Raw genomic sequence first — 15,739 nt, forward strand, 5'->3', positions numbered from 1 at the left:
AAGAATCCCAAACCTAACCAGACTATCAGTTTTCAAAACTGGCCCAAAACTTATTAACTCTTTTTTAAAGATTAACTTCATGAAGCTATAGTGAGTAATACTAACTTTACAGTCCAACATTCACCTGACACCTGGGCAGTAACTCACCAGAAAGGGTCTTTAGTACCATTTTCTCCCCTTTGAAATGAATATTCTCGTCAGACTACTGTGTACACTTTGTCTTCCTATTTCTGAAGATCATTCCAGGCAAAAGCAGTAAGAAAAAACAGAGTCTTCCTACAAACCTTAGTTTCAAGAAGAAAAAAGGCTTTTGCCAGAACACTCTTGTTAGATTAAAAAAAAAAAAAAAGAAAAGAAAGAGAGAGAAAAGGTAAAGAATGTAGTGCTGAAGTAAGATTTGCAGCTCAGCAATGTTGCTTCCTGAAGTGCAAAGGAACTACATTTGGCTCCTTCTGCAATCCAGAAAATGGTGGATTCTCATATGAACTATACAGTCATTGTGTGCCTTATATCGAATACAGTAATTCAAGACAGAGGTTTGACTTTGGAGAAGTTATTCACAGTGACTCATTAGAAGAGAGATCTTTGGAGGCCTGAAATAATGATCAGTGGAGGTTTCCACTATGATATGATGTCACCTGTATTTCTCCACTACTACAACCATTTGACATCTGGCAGAAGAAAATCATGTTAACTATCAGACTCTAGTAATCCTAGTTAATTTTGTAAATTCTACTTCCCTGTAAACAAGAAAGAAGCATATGTCTCTGCTGAAAAGAAAATAATGACTCTAAGAGATTAAGTTCTGAAATTCCTGCCAAACAGAACATCAGACTGGAGGCAATAGCCTGGGTCAGACAGCCATAGCCCACAGGAACACTTACTCTATGACTCCTACAAAACATTAGCCAGAAAGCCTCCTTATTGCTCTGCCAAACTTATGGTCTTCAGTAGAAAAGACCACAACCCTCAAAATTACAAGATGTCATTGAGAGAGGCAGAAATAAAAAGAAGATAGCCTACTAGAAAAATCAGAAAGTTTTTACTTGTTACTCACATGCATATTCTTACAGGATCTATTCTCATGCAATTTAAGGCCACATATGTTTCAGCCTTAAGAGCACATAGCAGAGTGCTCTCAAACACTATGAAAAGGGGCACAGTGTGTCCCATACCACAAGTCCTCAGCTCTGAAATTCCAAGAATTTCCAAGTGGAGTTGGAGGAAGAAGGGAGAAAGGTGGCTGGAGTGCACATGTGGACAACACATCTCAAAGAAATTCTAGATCCTAGTAAGTGACCTTTCTTTCTCCTTCCATAATTGTCTGTATGAAGTTCACATTGAAGGGGACTACCTGCTGTTGTCTCCAACTTATGCTAGCTACTGGAGAAGGATCTTGATTCTCCAGAAAAAAGGAGAGTAGAGAACCCTTCTGGTAAAAGCTGCATACTGCCTGGAAGCTGTGTCCTCTGTGAGGACAAACTGAAGAAGTGGGCATGGCAGTCCAGACAGCCCTTCTGCATATCTCAGCCACAGAAACACTGAAGTAGTTTAAATTCTTGAGGAGTATGTTCAGGTCACACTTGGTGGTTCCACTTCTGCTCATTAACAAGACACAATCTGCCACCTACATTGATAATCTTGGGTGGAAATTGCTAGGTACCTTTCTGTCATGGAGTAATTAGGTGAGGGGTGCTCCTAAAGGATTTGCTCCCAACCAAATGAAAATCTAAGTGAGTTTGATGTCCACGGTGAATAGAGTTGTCTAATCCTTAGATGTAGGTGGTTTAAGAAAAAAATACTATAGGCCTGATTATCTCATCAGGTGACTCATAAGGTACAAAGTTGAATACCAACTGCAGATGCAAATAGGTAAACCTAAGATAAGACAGATCAGTGACAAAGCTCTGAATCTCTCTGACCAATGTAGTTGATGGAATAGATGCTAAAAAGTTTGCCATCACCGAAAAATGCAGGAAGCCATGACATGAGCTAAAATTGTTCCTTTGTAAACAATGTGATCATGCCATTAAAATCCTACTGCAGGTACTGAGCTAAAAATGCTGTGGTAACTGGTGAGAAAATAATGAAGGGAGATTCATCTCATCTAACTGCATACTATACTGCAATATAAACAACTACAGCCATTTCATCTAGACTCACTTTGCACTCACTTTTAGAAAATGGTATGTATCTTAGACCTCCAAAATGAGGTGAGATGAACTGCACCCCTTGTATGCTTCTACTAGTTGGTATGGGGCTGAAATAGATGTCAAGTATACTTTCATGAGTCTAATGAAGAACACTCGCACTCTTTGGATGCAGGAAATCCCTGCTGGGAGTCATCTCTAAGGGCAAAAGACCTAGCTGAACACTGCACAGACTCTAGCCATTCAGCTATTCACATGCAGGCAGCAACTATTTCTGTGGATCTTTCTTACCAGAGAGAAAACAGTCACTTTAACCCAGAGAATGAACTAGCTGGGACATAGAGGAATTTGCAGTTCTACTGAAAAGTTGGTCAAGGCCCATGAGACTATGCCTGAGGCTAAAACAAAATATTTCCTGAAAACAAAACCACCAGGATCAGCCAGAACAGGATAAACATAGTTACCTTGGTTGACATTTCTGAGCACCATCATGAGGTACACAGAGAAGAGTACTGGCATGTCATGAAGGTGGTCGAAGCAAAAAAAATAAATGAACTCTTAACAAATTGTTCTGAAGATGCCATTCCAGTATACTCACTTGCGATCTTCCAATTTGAACTGCCTCTGCTATCTGCTGCACTATTTGAGATCCTTGCGAGTTGAACTGATAGTGGACGCATGCTTTCCAATGCATGCCCACCTTCAGGCAAAAAGGAGATGATTTGGTCCTGTGGAACATGCAATGCTATTCTTTGTCACAAGCTACACCTCATCTGTGTGAGGAATTCTCAAACTACATTTTGCGCTGCTCATGTCTCTGCTAAGTACAGGACTGAAAGCGGTTTTAGTGGAAAACATGCCCTGCTTTCCAGAAATGTAACAGGGTATTCATTATAAAAGGTCTGGAAGGCTACTGAAAATGGAAGAACAGCCATCTGCAGAGGTCAAAAGATTCCTGCCACTGTGAGGGAAAATACAAGCTAGTGAAATACTACTTTAATTGCTGGAAATGTGCCCTGAATATAGACTAATCAAAGCCCTGCCTATAAGCCATTGTCAGGAAGTCAGAAATGCAGTGTAAAATAGGTACATATAATAAGAAATCTCAGTATGGCAAAGCTGGTCCCTGTTGGTGTGGATTTCCAAATGCCTTAAAAGACCCCATAGGCTACAGAAGCAATCTAAGTAATGAAGTCCAGGACACTTCAATGCATTTTAACAGTCCTACAGTTTACACAACCACATCAATTGACAGTAAAAGTGTTTGAAAGGATCTTGGTAGCCACCTCCAAAGTAAGAATAGAGGTCTACATTCCTGAATCTAAGATGGGCTGCAAATATAGCCATAGCTTTACTGAAGACCTGAGGAATCAGTGTTCAATGGCAAGACCTTGAGCTGTCTTCACTTAGGATGAGCTGAGCACATTTTGTGAAGGACTAAATTTCCGTGTAGATTTTGGATGTTCTGAAGACACTTGTAGTGATAGTATTACTCCCATTTTCTCCACTATCCTGACCCTAAACATGTATGAACAGTCTAATGATGCGACCCAGCTTATATCCACTAGCGTGTTTCTCTGATCTTATTTTCTAATCAACACTTTTGAAAATGCGGTCCTGATCCATTTTTCACCAGGTTTCATTTTCCGCCCTGTGCCTTCTAGCAGGTTCCTTTGGGCTTGGATACAGATAATTTCAGAACCACTGCAAAGACTACATTTTCCTGCCTCATCTTCTGTCTTCCTTTTCCATTCTTTCCAGTGATCACTGTTATAAGAACCCACTTTGACAAGAAAATGCTCTTCCTCTGGCCCTAGGAGATAGAAGGTAGGTTCCTCGTTGTTTCAAGAACAGAGTTTTACAAAATTCTTTTTCTTACGTCAAAGAGGAACAGAGCATTGAGCCTATCTTGAGCTTAACGAAGCACAGCAGAAACTAGCCTCTTCTGAAGTTGTGTGCATAGAATAGAAGAGCTGTCATTCAGGTAGGCAGGACATGATGTACTGTGTTTCAAACTAATTCTGGAGCTGGACAGAAAAAGATTTGAAATGAATTAGCACACTTATCTAATCAGCCAGGGCAGTCTCATGCCAAGACAGGAAAAAAAAGTCTTGGACCAGTAAGTCCTCAAGGAAAAGAAGATCAAGGAAAAGTGGGGAGGTCTCTTTGACTGCTTGAGGGAAATATACTGAAAATATTTTTAGGAAAAAAAAATTGTATTTTACCATACCTTCAAATAAGGATTTGAACATAATTTTCAGAGCTAAAGCCTGTGCTCAACCAACTGCAACATAAATGTTCCAGTTATGCCAGACATTATAGAAGAACTGAGGACACTGGTTTTGTCCTACTGATTTATAACAAGTGCAAGCTGTCCTGTGCCAAGGTAAGTGTAAACGTACCTTACAGATAACAGTAAGGACAAAAAGGCTTTATTCTTGAGCACTTGGATATGTGTAGTTCTTCAGGATGGATGTGCAAATGAACAACTCTTCCTAATTTACAGAACTCCCATGGATCAATGTCCATTTTATATCTCACCTCAGAAGTCTTGCAGATGGCTGAACTTTGCCTAATGTCCATCTGGAGTACAATAAGGTGCATCCCTTTCTCCTCTGACAGAGCAATGGCCCAGGAAGAAGGGAAGGAACTATAAACGAACAGTGTGAGTAGCAATATGCCACTACATTCACAGATCAGAGAAATGTTCAGTGACATCTTGTAAATGAAAGAAGTTTCTACTCTGGGCCCAAGTGTCTCTCTCTGGACAGGGGAGATAAAGAACAGCTGTAAGGCTTCAGGGTTTCCTGAACCTTACTAAAAGAAAGAAAGAAAGAAAGAAAGAAAATTCCTAGGAATTATTTGAATGTCTCTGAAATAAAGTTTATTGCAGATCATCTGAGAAGACCTGGTCCTTGTCTACCTCACAAGATCTAAATAAAAAATATCTAACAGGAAAGAAGGGAGTGAATTTATACTTTTCTATAGTTCAGATTTAGCCACATGTCACAGGACCACATCATGACTAGGATCCAGACATCTCTAAGAGTCAGTTTGAGCTATAGAAATGGCCAGTCTTACTGTAGCAAAGTGAATGGCATACACAGTCATGTCAGATAGCAGTCATGTTCAGAAGTAATCTCATGCCAGCTTCTGTCTTCTGTGAAATGGATTAAGGATTGAGACAAAAAAGATAGCTTTGGCTTGTACTATGAGTTACAAAGATCATAGCAATTTTAATAGCAGGCAGTAGATGATGTGGGGCTAGAAAAAGTTGTCTCTGGGCTTGCAATCAGAAGCATCTTCCATTAGACTACTAAAATCACATGAAGTCTGCTACTTTTCCTACCCATCCAATGCCTGCAGCAGGGTCAAAAAATCAGTCGGTTTGCAAGAGCTGGTAACAAGGTTTCCTGAGGGGCCATCCAATACTTTCTAAAACAGCTGTCTAGAGAGCATCTGAAGAAAAATGGCTGTACAAGAAAATGCCATTACACTTTGGAAATGTACTAAGACTGTACCAAAAAAATCAAACTTGGATTTTCTGTACACCAAAAATCAGAGCAGAGATAAACAGAGCCACCCACTCAGATCTCGCTTGCTAATTACATTTCTTCTCAGCTCTAGTTAATGTTTTTCTAAGGTATCAGTTGTTCAAACACAGCATCTCCAGAAACTCAGCTCTTGGCTGACAAGTGCTAATACAGGAGGTAAGAAAGTGTGAGAATGTATTTTGCAAACTGGATTTTTAACTATTTCCCTAAACTTAAATGTTTCTAGAGTCTATGTTTGGCTTCGGACTTGCAGACCTGGTGTACCTAAGAAGTTTGCTGCTAATTGTAACTTTTAAATTCTATTTGCCTTGACTTTGATAGGCAGTGTGAGCTTTTTTTCAGTTTGGAGAATTACTTTCATCAGAGGGTGAAGCAGCAAAGCAGTGTACTGTGTTGCCCAGTCCCTCTCAACTGTGCCCTACATACTGTTAGTGGCTGGGCAAACTCACCATTTAGACCTTGCGCACCGGCTTTTCGAAGGGAGGTCCTTCGCATACATTTTTTCCTGACTTTCAGTGAGAACATAGGCCTTACTGAAATTCCAGCTGAAAGTGTTAATAGCACTTTAGAAAGCAAGATGAGTGGCCTCACAGCTTTTGTCAACTTAAATCAATTTAAGCAATGCGTCATTAAACAACAAATCAATATGGGTCACTTGCTAGGTCTGCAAACTCGTTTCAAATTAACAACCACAGATATTCTAAAAGAAATATGGCAACACATGTCCAGGTGCTCATCGGAGGGAAAATATTTTACCTTAACGTTATTATCTAATACCATTTCAGAGTCATGACACCATGCCATTTGCCACATGGTGACTGTTTGCTGGCCTATGATTAAGCTTGTGGTTTATCACAAGCGACAAGATACAAATGACTTGAAAACCATACAACAGTCATCACCTACTGCAACAATTAACCGAGCAATTAATTGAATCATATTTTCACAGATATATTTCTGCTCTTCTAAAAGCAGTCCTTTCAGATAGGTGCTGAGCCTGCCAGAGACTAGTAATGGAGAGTCTGTAAGGGACTTGGTGCTTTTAAGAAAGGAAATAGCAACCGTAAGGGAATGGAGCAGAACTTCATCCTGCAAGAATCTCTTGCATGGATGGTATGTCTCAATAGTGCTCACTGTGCTTAGAAACTAGTAGAAATACTGTATGTGGTGTGTAAGGCATGAGAACGGAAAATACAGAGTAACAAGCCACCTGGAAGTCACCAAAATGTTGGCATCATTCAGCCAGCTGTGTTACTGTGTGCCCTTTGTCATATGCAAATAAATCTGGCAGAGATGCAGCTACTCCATCGTTTTTATTTTCAATAGGTCATTCTCATTAATGGCCATAAATGTAATGTGAACGAGAGCATTACAGAGGTGAGCAATGAGTTAACTGAGAGGAGAAGCTAAAGAAGCATCTTCATTGTTCAGTGCATCACTTCATCCCTTCTACTAGGCTCCAACCACTAAGAGAAACAAGCCATGCTTTAGTCTTGAAAGAAGAACACACAGAAACTCGCCAGTCACTAGGGAAAGATCTTTCAGTGGTTACTAACATAGCAACACAAAGGAAATAAATGACTTTCCAGTCATAACATTTACATTTCAGTCAAAAGTACTGCAAATATGTAAATACACAAATACAATTATTCACTTAACACCACACGTGTAATAGAATATGGTTTTATTTCACCATCATCCACTTTTGAGTCAAAAGGCAGGTCTGGAACATGATTTTTTAGGAACCCTAGAGCAACACATACACACAAACACACACAAATCACATATAAGCAGTAGCTGGCATAGGGTAAGTAAGGTTAATGGCAAAAGCTTCTTTCTACGCAGAAGAAATTGAACATTAAAGCCGCAGCATTAGGAAAAAAAAGTTTAAAACCAGGAAATGAAGTTGTACAACAGATGAGAACTTAACAAAATTGGTGACCTTTCCACATAGACAAAATCAACTGAAAAAAACAAAACAAAACAAAACAAAACCAAAACCAGAGAACCAAACGAGACCAAAAGAGAACCTCCCCCCCCACACACATACAGACAAAAGTGAGAGCACAACAAAGGAAGTGGAAGAAAAGTGTTACCCATAAGTAGCCGCCGTTTCACCCGCTTGTCCACATCAGCTACTGACGTGGCATTGTACTCAGAACTCTCAATTGCAGCCTCATCCTTCTCTAAAACACAAGTAAGGGACAAACATGGAGCAGTTGGTTAATCACAAGCCCAATTTTCCGCTGCCTAAGACAGTTTCTTGGCATGGCACAGCCGAAGCCAAGAAGCAAGGCATGAAAGCACTAAATCCCCGTTAGAGAGTTAATTCCCTTTGAGACCCAGGAAAAAATTACAGGGCGTTTTGGGGGAGGGAGGAAGAAAGAGCTGGAGGAGGAAGAATGGTCAACTACCAAGTAATTAACCACGTACACGAAGCTGGACTCCTATTAGAGAACAAGACAGCTAACATGAGTGCCCCAGAGAGGTGTTAATGGTGGAAATTAAAATCCAAGGATGCTAGTTATACAAACTATTAAAGACAAACAGTAAAGTGACTCAGGCTAATGGTGGCATCAGGATCTGAAGTTGGCAGGCAGAAGACCAAGACAGACAGACATAGAGCTAGAAGAGTCCGGTGATGGATGGGCATGGATGCACCATAGTCTCACACACATTGACATGGCATGAAACGGAACCAAACAACAGCATGCAAATTAAACAAAACAACAAAAAATAAACAAACAACAAACCAAACAAACACAAAAAAAGATCAATTTGGGCAGTGCTGGTTGCCTGCTTGTCTATGAAACACTACTAACTAAACATTCAATGCTAGAAAAGATGTTGCAAGAACAAGGTTTAGTAATTTTATAAGCATGCAGTAAGCAAGATGATGTCAGCAAAGGTCATTTTACAAGGCAGTTTCTGATATCCTATATGTAAGATCATACAGCATAATGAGGATTTTAGTTTGGTTGTGGTTCATTAGAAATACACAGAAAGAGTCACAAGGGTGGGAAGAGATGATCAGTAAGTGAAGTAAAAATAAAGATTTCTCATACAGAGAGAGTGATGGAGAAGCAGCAATTGGGTAAATAAAATGATTTATACAGAGAGTGAATTGCCTTATTAGAAAAACAAAATGCAAGTGGGGACTTTCACATGCAGCAAACATAAAAAATTAAATAAAAGGATAAGTCAAGCAAACAAAGACAAAATGTGTTAGACAAAGGGTCAAAAGGTATTTATGTGTCATTGCAGAAGTTTGCATTCTTGCAGTGATGCCCAGAATATATACACCACTGAAGACAGCAAACATTGGAATCACTGAAGTGAGGAGGAGGAGGCTGGCAGGTTTTATTTGTGGCAAAACTACATAGTTGAGTGGTAACAAGAAGTTTTGTTTTGTTTTTAACAAGTTCTAGATGGGATCAGGCTGCAATAGAGGCTTTTGTTTGAGATTTTTTTTTATTTTGCTATGTAAATAATTAATGAACGTCAGTTATCAGACAAGACAGGCAATCAGGAACCATCACCAGAAAGCAGGAATAAAAATGTAAAAAAAAAATATATATATATATATATATTCTAAGAGAAAGAACTACTTAGAGGGAAGAAAATCAGCACAGGCAGCAATATGTGACTTATATCACAAGACCAAGGAATGTAACATGGAGTTGTATGTATTACATCACAAAAATGGGAAAAAAATAATAAAAAAAGTGCAGTGTATACATCTTTTAAAATCATTTTTACATACTGAACAATATAAAACATCAATCTGAGGATATTAGTGAACTCTGAGAAATAGGAGATCAATTATCCATTCAATAAAATCTGCTCTCAAGGCTCTCACTCCATAGCAGGTTTTCCACAGCCAGAAGTGTCACAGATTTCAGGAAAGATTATTTAAACAGGGGGATTGCAAGATTTAGCCCACTGTGTTAATCAAAAAGTACTAGCTGAGAGATCCTGTAAACTGACATATAGCTTGTATATACAGCAAGGTAGAATCCAGTATTGAACCTTGTTCAGCTCTATCTCTACCAATATAATGCTGGTCCTACCATACCACATGTACAATCAAACCTATCAGAAGTGAGTGAAGCTTTGTGCAGCCACTGAATTTAATTCTTAGATCTCACTGTGGGATCAAGATCCATGGTTGTGACCAACAGATTGCTAAACACAACTGACAGATTTCCATGGGTTTTAGATCAGGTGCTTTGTGTCTTGCCGTATTGATAAGGGAGAGAAAAGATAATAAATATGCATCCATTTTGTTTAATTTCAGAAAATTCATATAAATTCTTAAGAACTTAAACAAATAATAAAAGTCAACATGGTGACAATGCTAATGAAAAACATTATGGGTTTATGTTCTGATCTGAGAGTAAGAATTTTCAAATGTTAACTTACAATATGTAAAAATATCTCTTTTTATTTTAAAAAATGTGAAGACTGGAAAGAAACAGTGTTAAGCAAATAATAAATTTTATAATCATAAATATTTGCATAGCATCTCCCAAGATGCTTCATCTCTTGTTTCACTTTTCCCACTGACAATCTCAGTGAAAGTATATTCACTATAAGAGCTGTACTTTTTAGGATCATAAAAAATATCCCAAGGAAGAAAGTGCACCATGATGATTAATTTTCCCCAATCACAGTTTAGAAAATGAGGATCATTTCCTCATCATACTTACCCAAGGAAGTCTGACTCACAAAAATGAAAGGAAGAGCTGAACTTTCAGTCACAATTATGAATGTTCTACATTTTTTTACTTTAAAAATTATTAGTTATAAAAAGAGGAATAAAAATTACTAAGGAGTAACAAAGGGATACTTCATTAAAAAACATTTCAACAAAACACACACAAATGCTTCTTTCAATACATACAGAGACCTTAGCTGCCATGGCCAGGAACTGCTATTACACACTCTTCTCAGCGATGCTGTTAAACTCTGGTGAGATACCAGAGTTTATGGTGCATAAACACACGCACATGCATGCACACACGCACACACATACACACACACATACGTGCATGTACATATTCTATGAGGAACACAGAATAAAATGTGCTGTTGAGAAGTACTTACCAATGCAGGTTCGGCCATCCGAATGTAGGGCATACTTCTGATGACAACCACACACAGGACCAGTATCTGTGTCATCACAGGTGTGCTGGCAGCCTCCATTCCCATAGTTACAGGTTACTAGTTATGCCCCAAATGAATGTATATAAATGTATACATAAATAAAATGACAATGAAACCAATTAGTTTTGAGGGCCTTTTAGAATGCAGAAGATCAGTAACAAACCAAGAAACAAGGCAACATCACATTTGTATTTGAAGACATTTACATTCCTTTATTCTTTCTGAGTGTCATTACCTTAGCCACACTCCTGTCTCATGCCCTGCTTTCAAAGCACCCAGTGAAAAAAAGGAAGGAGGGAAGGAGGGAAGGAAGGAAGCAAGCAAGCAAGGAAGGAAGGAGGGAGGGAGGGAAGGAAGAAAAAAAATGAATAAATAAGAAAGAGACGAAAGAAGGAGAAGGAGAGGGGAGAAAGGAGAAAGGAGAAGAGGAGGGGAGGGGAGGGGAGGGGAGAGGAGAGGAGAGGAGAGGAGAGGAGAGGAGAGGAGAGGAGAGGAGAGGAGAGGAGAGGAGAGAGGAGAGAAGAGGTGAGAGAGACAGAGAGAGAAAGGAAAGAAAGAAGGAAGAGGGAAGGAAAGAAGGAAAGAAAGAAGAGTATAGTACTTTTTCTCCAGTCTGTTTGGATTAGTAGCTTTAGCATGAACTTTCAGCCAATTTCACCTGTTCCTAAAAGCTATATGCTTCATATCTGTGACATATATTGCATAAACATATAAGCAGCCTATTAATACAGACACATATTTTCAAGTCTATAGATAGCATTTTTCTTCTCCCTCTCCTTCATGTCCTAACTGGAGTAAGCAGAGACCCAGACAGAAAGAGCCAGAAACATGTATGTCTTGAAATCTATTATTTCAAATACTAGTTCTCCTTGACTAGAAGAATGTTTAAAAATAAACCAAGAAAAACATTATTTTCCTTCTCTTCCCCTTTCTTTGCTGAAACAAAAAATGCACTCTTGTTATGGCCACACAGTGTATTGGCCTCAGCTAGGAAGGAACACCTGGAGAGGTCATTTTGGCTTGCATGCGTACAATGTAAAATTACTTGTAACTATTAAAAAGATCTTCTGGTGGAAAAAATATTAAACATACATTAAAGCCCACACTTTTCAGACAGGTAGAATTTTGCCGTTTCCATGAATTAATAGAGCACATTCAATCCACTCCATTGTAGGATGGATTTAATCTCTGACTCTTAAGGCAAACCATTTTTTAAATAATAAGCTGGTACACAATGGCTCTAATTTCCCCCTATTCTATTTAGTCCTTTGCAGTTGCATAGTGTGTAACTAAATGTGTAAATAAAACAATTCTGAATTCTTTTACTGTCTTTTCATACAGGTAATTTCTGTGCAGAAGAATCAGATTCTTTACAGGTATACACACATTGACAAGTAGAGGGGAAATCCAATGTCCCATTATTCAGTTACACTATACTCATCATTTCAGAGGATTTGAGTGTTTTGAAATGTTCTAGTAATTTAAATACTGACTCCTGTTTATCAGAAGAAATTTCTTCACATTGGTCTTTATCGGAACTCTTCTCTAGATAAGAGAGTTTATAAAGGATCCAGAATGGTAAATTCCAATATACAGTAAAGTCAAGATAACTAGTAACAGGATTTTAAAATCAGGCATCTAAACCTAAACTTAAATCTACTTTCCAGTAGAGAAATACCATTTCCCCTGACCTAAATAACTTTGCTTTAACACCAGCTTATTAAAATGGAGTAGACAGGAATTTTCCGTAACAGTAAGTGAAATGGAAATATTCTACATCTTGGGTGAATGTGCCAGCGTTGGAGAGTCGCACCACTCTCAGTAATTATTTAAGTATTTTGTCTGAAATGGCCCAGTTCTACCAAAAGAAATTGAGGGAGATCCACATTAGTATATCCAACATAATTCCCATTAAAATCACTCGCCTGGGTAGGAATCTCAAGTTCAGGGATCCACAGACGATAAAGCCTGGTAAAGATCACAGCTGAGACTGCCCATCTCCCAAGTGAGTGCAGGCTAAAGGCAACCATGTGCTAAGCATCCTTCATCCTTCACACCTTTGCATTGTACAATTTGAATAAAACTCCTGTTCTATTCAGAGATAGCAAGGGAATAGTCTCGTGGCCTAATGGTAAAAACAGTCACAGGGAAGATGGCCTACATAGATTCCCACCTCTCTTCCGATCTCTCTTCAGAGCCATGAGAAGAGTGTCCATCATGAGAATGATGGAGAGCAGCCTAACCAAGATTTCCTTACTGCAGCTTGACAGCTTGCTGCTGCTCTATGCTGAGAAATGGGAATTATGAGTTCAGGCCCACCAGAGAGAGAGAAAGGAATTGAACTCATGCTTCCCAAACCATGAGAACCCCAAACTTTTAAGAAGTTACATTAAAGAAGCCCCCTGAAACAACAGCCACTCCCAGGCATTCTTTTTTTCCCTCCAGTTTTATGAACTTACTCATTATTTTTTTTTCTGAAAAATACACTGAACAAATCATTCTGTTTTGCATCAAATAGGAGTGGCATTTCATTTCTTTCAATACACAATAATACTTTGTTTTTAAATTTTGATGCAAACCAAAAATTAAAATTTAGGTCAATTCTCCTTTCTGAAAATCTCAACTTTTTCAATGTAGTACGGCTGAAAAATCAGTTCCTTGCTCAATGCTATGCCAGTTCTTCCTCACTTCTCTTCTTTTTGCCCATTCATTGTTTGTAGTTGTGTCTGGTTGTTTTTTGCTTTCTTTGTGCCCCTCCCTCTCTATGCCCTGTTGCAACATGCAACAGTAGTCTGGGGGTAGATCATGCACTGTTTTGCAGCCCAGATGAGAGCTAGAGGAACAGATGGAGGATGTTTGGATCAGCTGGCTGCAGCCCGATTGCAAACATGAACTGCCCTTCCGGCCAGCCGTGTTAGGGAAGTGACAGAGCTGGGGCAGTGAGTGGCATGGAAGGCGGCTGCTCACTTTTATCCAGAGTCATGGGCACACACCGGCAGAGCTAATCTAGGACAAAGCAGTTTGCATCCATTCTCCTCCCCTCCTTCTCAACCCGACATGCCTGGTGGACTACTTGCAGGCTCACTCGATACTCTCTTCCCGCTGGGCTGCAGTGTCATCACAAATTAACATGAAGGTGCTGTTTATGCCAGATGTTTAATATGTTTCTAGCCAACAGCATTTCTATTAAGTACTTTAAAGTACAATCAGCAACAAAGTGTGTATTTTAAACAACTCAAATGCAACAGTTATTTTTGGCATTCTTTGCTAAAAGCCTCCCCCAGCAGAGCTGAAAGGATCTTTACATGGTTTTTCTGACCAGTGTAACACAGGGGACTTTCCCTTGCATTATTAAACCATGTTTCTGAAGAAGTTGAACTTCTGTCTAGATCAGCTTTCTTCTTCTTCTTCTTCTTCTTTTTTTTTTTTTTTTTTTTTTTTCCTTTTTCATTTTAAGTGGCTCGAGCCAAAACCCTGGAGCCTGACAGCTCTGCAGTTACAAAGCCCAGTTGTAAAACACATCACTTCAATTCTCCTCTAGCTTTAAGTTTGTGACAGTGACATAATGAAAAGTTTCTCTTGGTTAGAGGAAAAAAACCTAAATTCTTTAAAGGCAAGGGAAAATCCAAAACTACTCCATTCTTATCAGAGAGTGTTAAAGCAAAATGCCTGAAAAATCCTGAAGTTTTCTTTTAAGAATTATTTCATGTAAATTTGCACGCTACTGCTATGCAAAAGACTAAGTGTGTGCCTGTTCAGTCTGTGATACTAGAAAAGAAAATAAAAAGAAGGAAAATAGTTTGACCTACTAACCCTGATGGTGTATTTCTGACAGACACAAATCATCTTCAAATACTATAAATCATGTTATTACAGTAAAAAGGATGCAAAAGAGGAAGTAATGTTTCTTACCAAAGGAGACTATACACATATCTGTTAGAATGCAGACATATTTATACCCACACAGCAGATTTAACACCAGAATAACACCATTGCGTTCAACAATGATTCAGTATTCACATATGTCTGAAGTGCAATCAAGATGCTTGGTTCTTTTCCTTAGTATTTATGGCTTTATAATTAAGATAGATGATACAGATAGGGAGAGATATCAGAATACCTTATTGGCCAAATTTTGACCTAGTTTTTGCAGCTATGGGAGAAACATTCAGTACAACCGGCCAAAAGCAGCACTTACAGAGAAGGCTAGGGAAAGTTCTTTGCTAGAAACATGAGTAAAAACAATGCACAAGCCCTACAATGATGCAAATCATCTGTATGAGGTAACTAATGGCAGTGGCCAAGTTACCAGTCTGTTCTCCCAAGACTCTGTTTACTGTGGATGAAGAGCTACGGGGCACCCTGAGCCAAAGCCCAGACACCTGCACTTCAAATCACCTTCAGACAAAATTAGTTCTCTCCATTGACTATCAGGCCTAGGCTCCTGACCTGGCCAGCTGCCTTTCAGGGTCTCCAAGCAGGCAGTGTGGCATAATCCTCCTATTTGTTCCCCTGCCTGCACTGCAGTAGCAGCAGCATTTATATGGTTTAGCTAGGAGGACGTCCTGCTTGGGCCATGTTAAGTATCTCTGAGACACAGCTTAGCACGTGGTTTAAAGTGTTTACATCCATAGAAAACTATGACATTTTGATGATGAAAGACACCGAACAATTGTTTAGAAGAATGACACATTTAAAGAATACTGCGTTTTTAACATATATATTCCAATAAATAATGTCATTGATGTTTCAGATTTGGCCACTCAGAAGGTAGAAAATACTAGAACTCAGCTTGACTTTACAGCCTAGCTCCTGCCTGCAGTGCTTCTCTGAATTTTCATTTTAGCCTTTTTCTAGTCTCTTCCTTGT

At 39.0% G+C, this 15,739-nt stretch overlaps 1 protein-coding gene across 1 annotated transcript in view; it reads right to left on the minus strand.

The window, feature by feature from the left end:
• SCUBE1 (signal peptide, CUB domain and EGF like domain containing 1) overlaps positions 1 to 15,739 on the minus strand; it is a 209,806-nt gene that overhangs the window by 83,958 nt on the left and 110,109 nt on the right. Inside the window, exons 6-7 of the mRNA XM_062570700.1 lie at positions 10,811 to 10,927; positions 7,801 to 7,890 (exon numbers count right to left, since the gene is read on the minus strand). Coding sequence (XP_062426684.1) covers positions 7,801 to 7,890; positions 10,811 to 10,927 — 207 coding nt within the window. The remainder of the gene's footprint in view (positions 1 to 7,800; positions 7,891 to 10,810; positions 10,928 to 15,739) is intronic.

This window comes from Rhea pennata, chromosome 1 (assembly GCF_028389875.1).
Source record: "Rhea pennata isolate bPtePen1 chromosome 1, bPtePen1.pri, whole genome shotgun sequence".
NCBI classification, from domain to species: domain Eukaryota; kingdom Metazoa; phylum Chordata; class Aves; order Rheiformes; family Rheidae; genus Rhea; species Rhea pennata.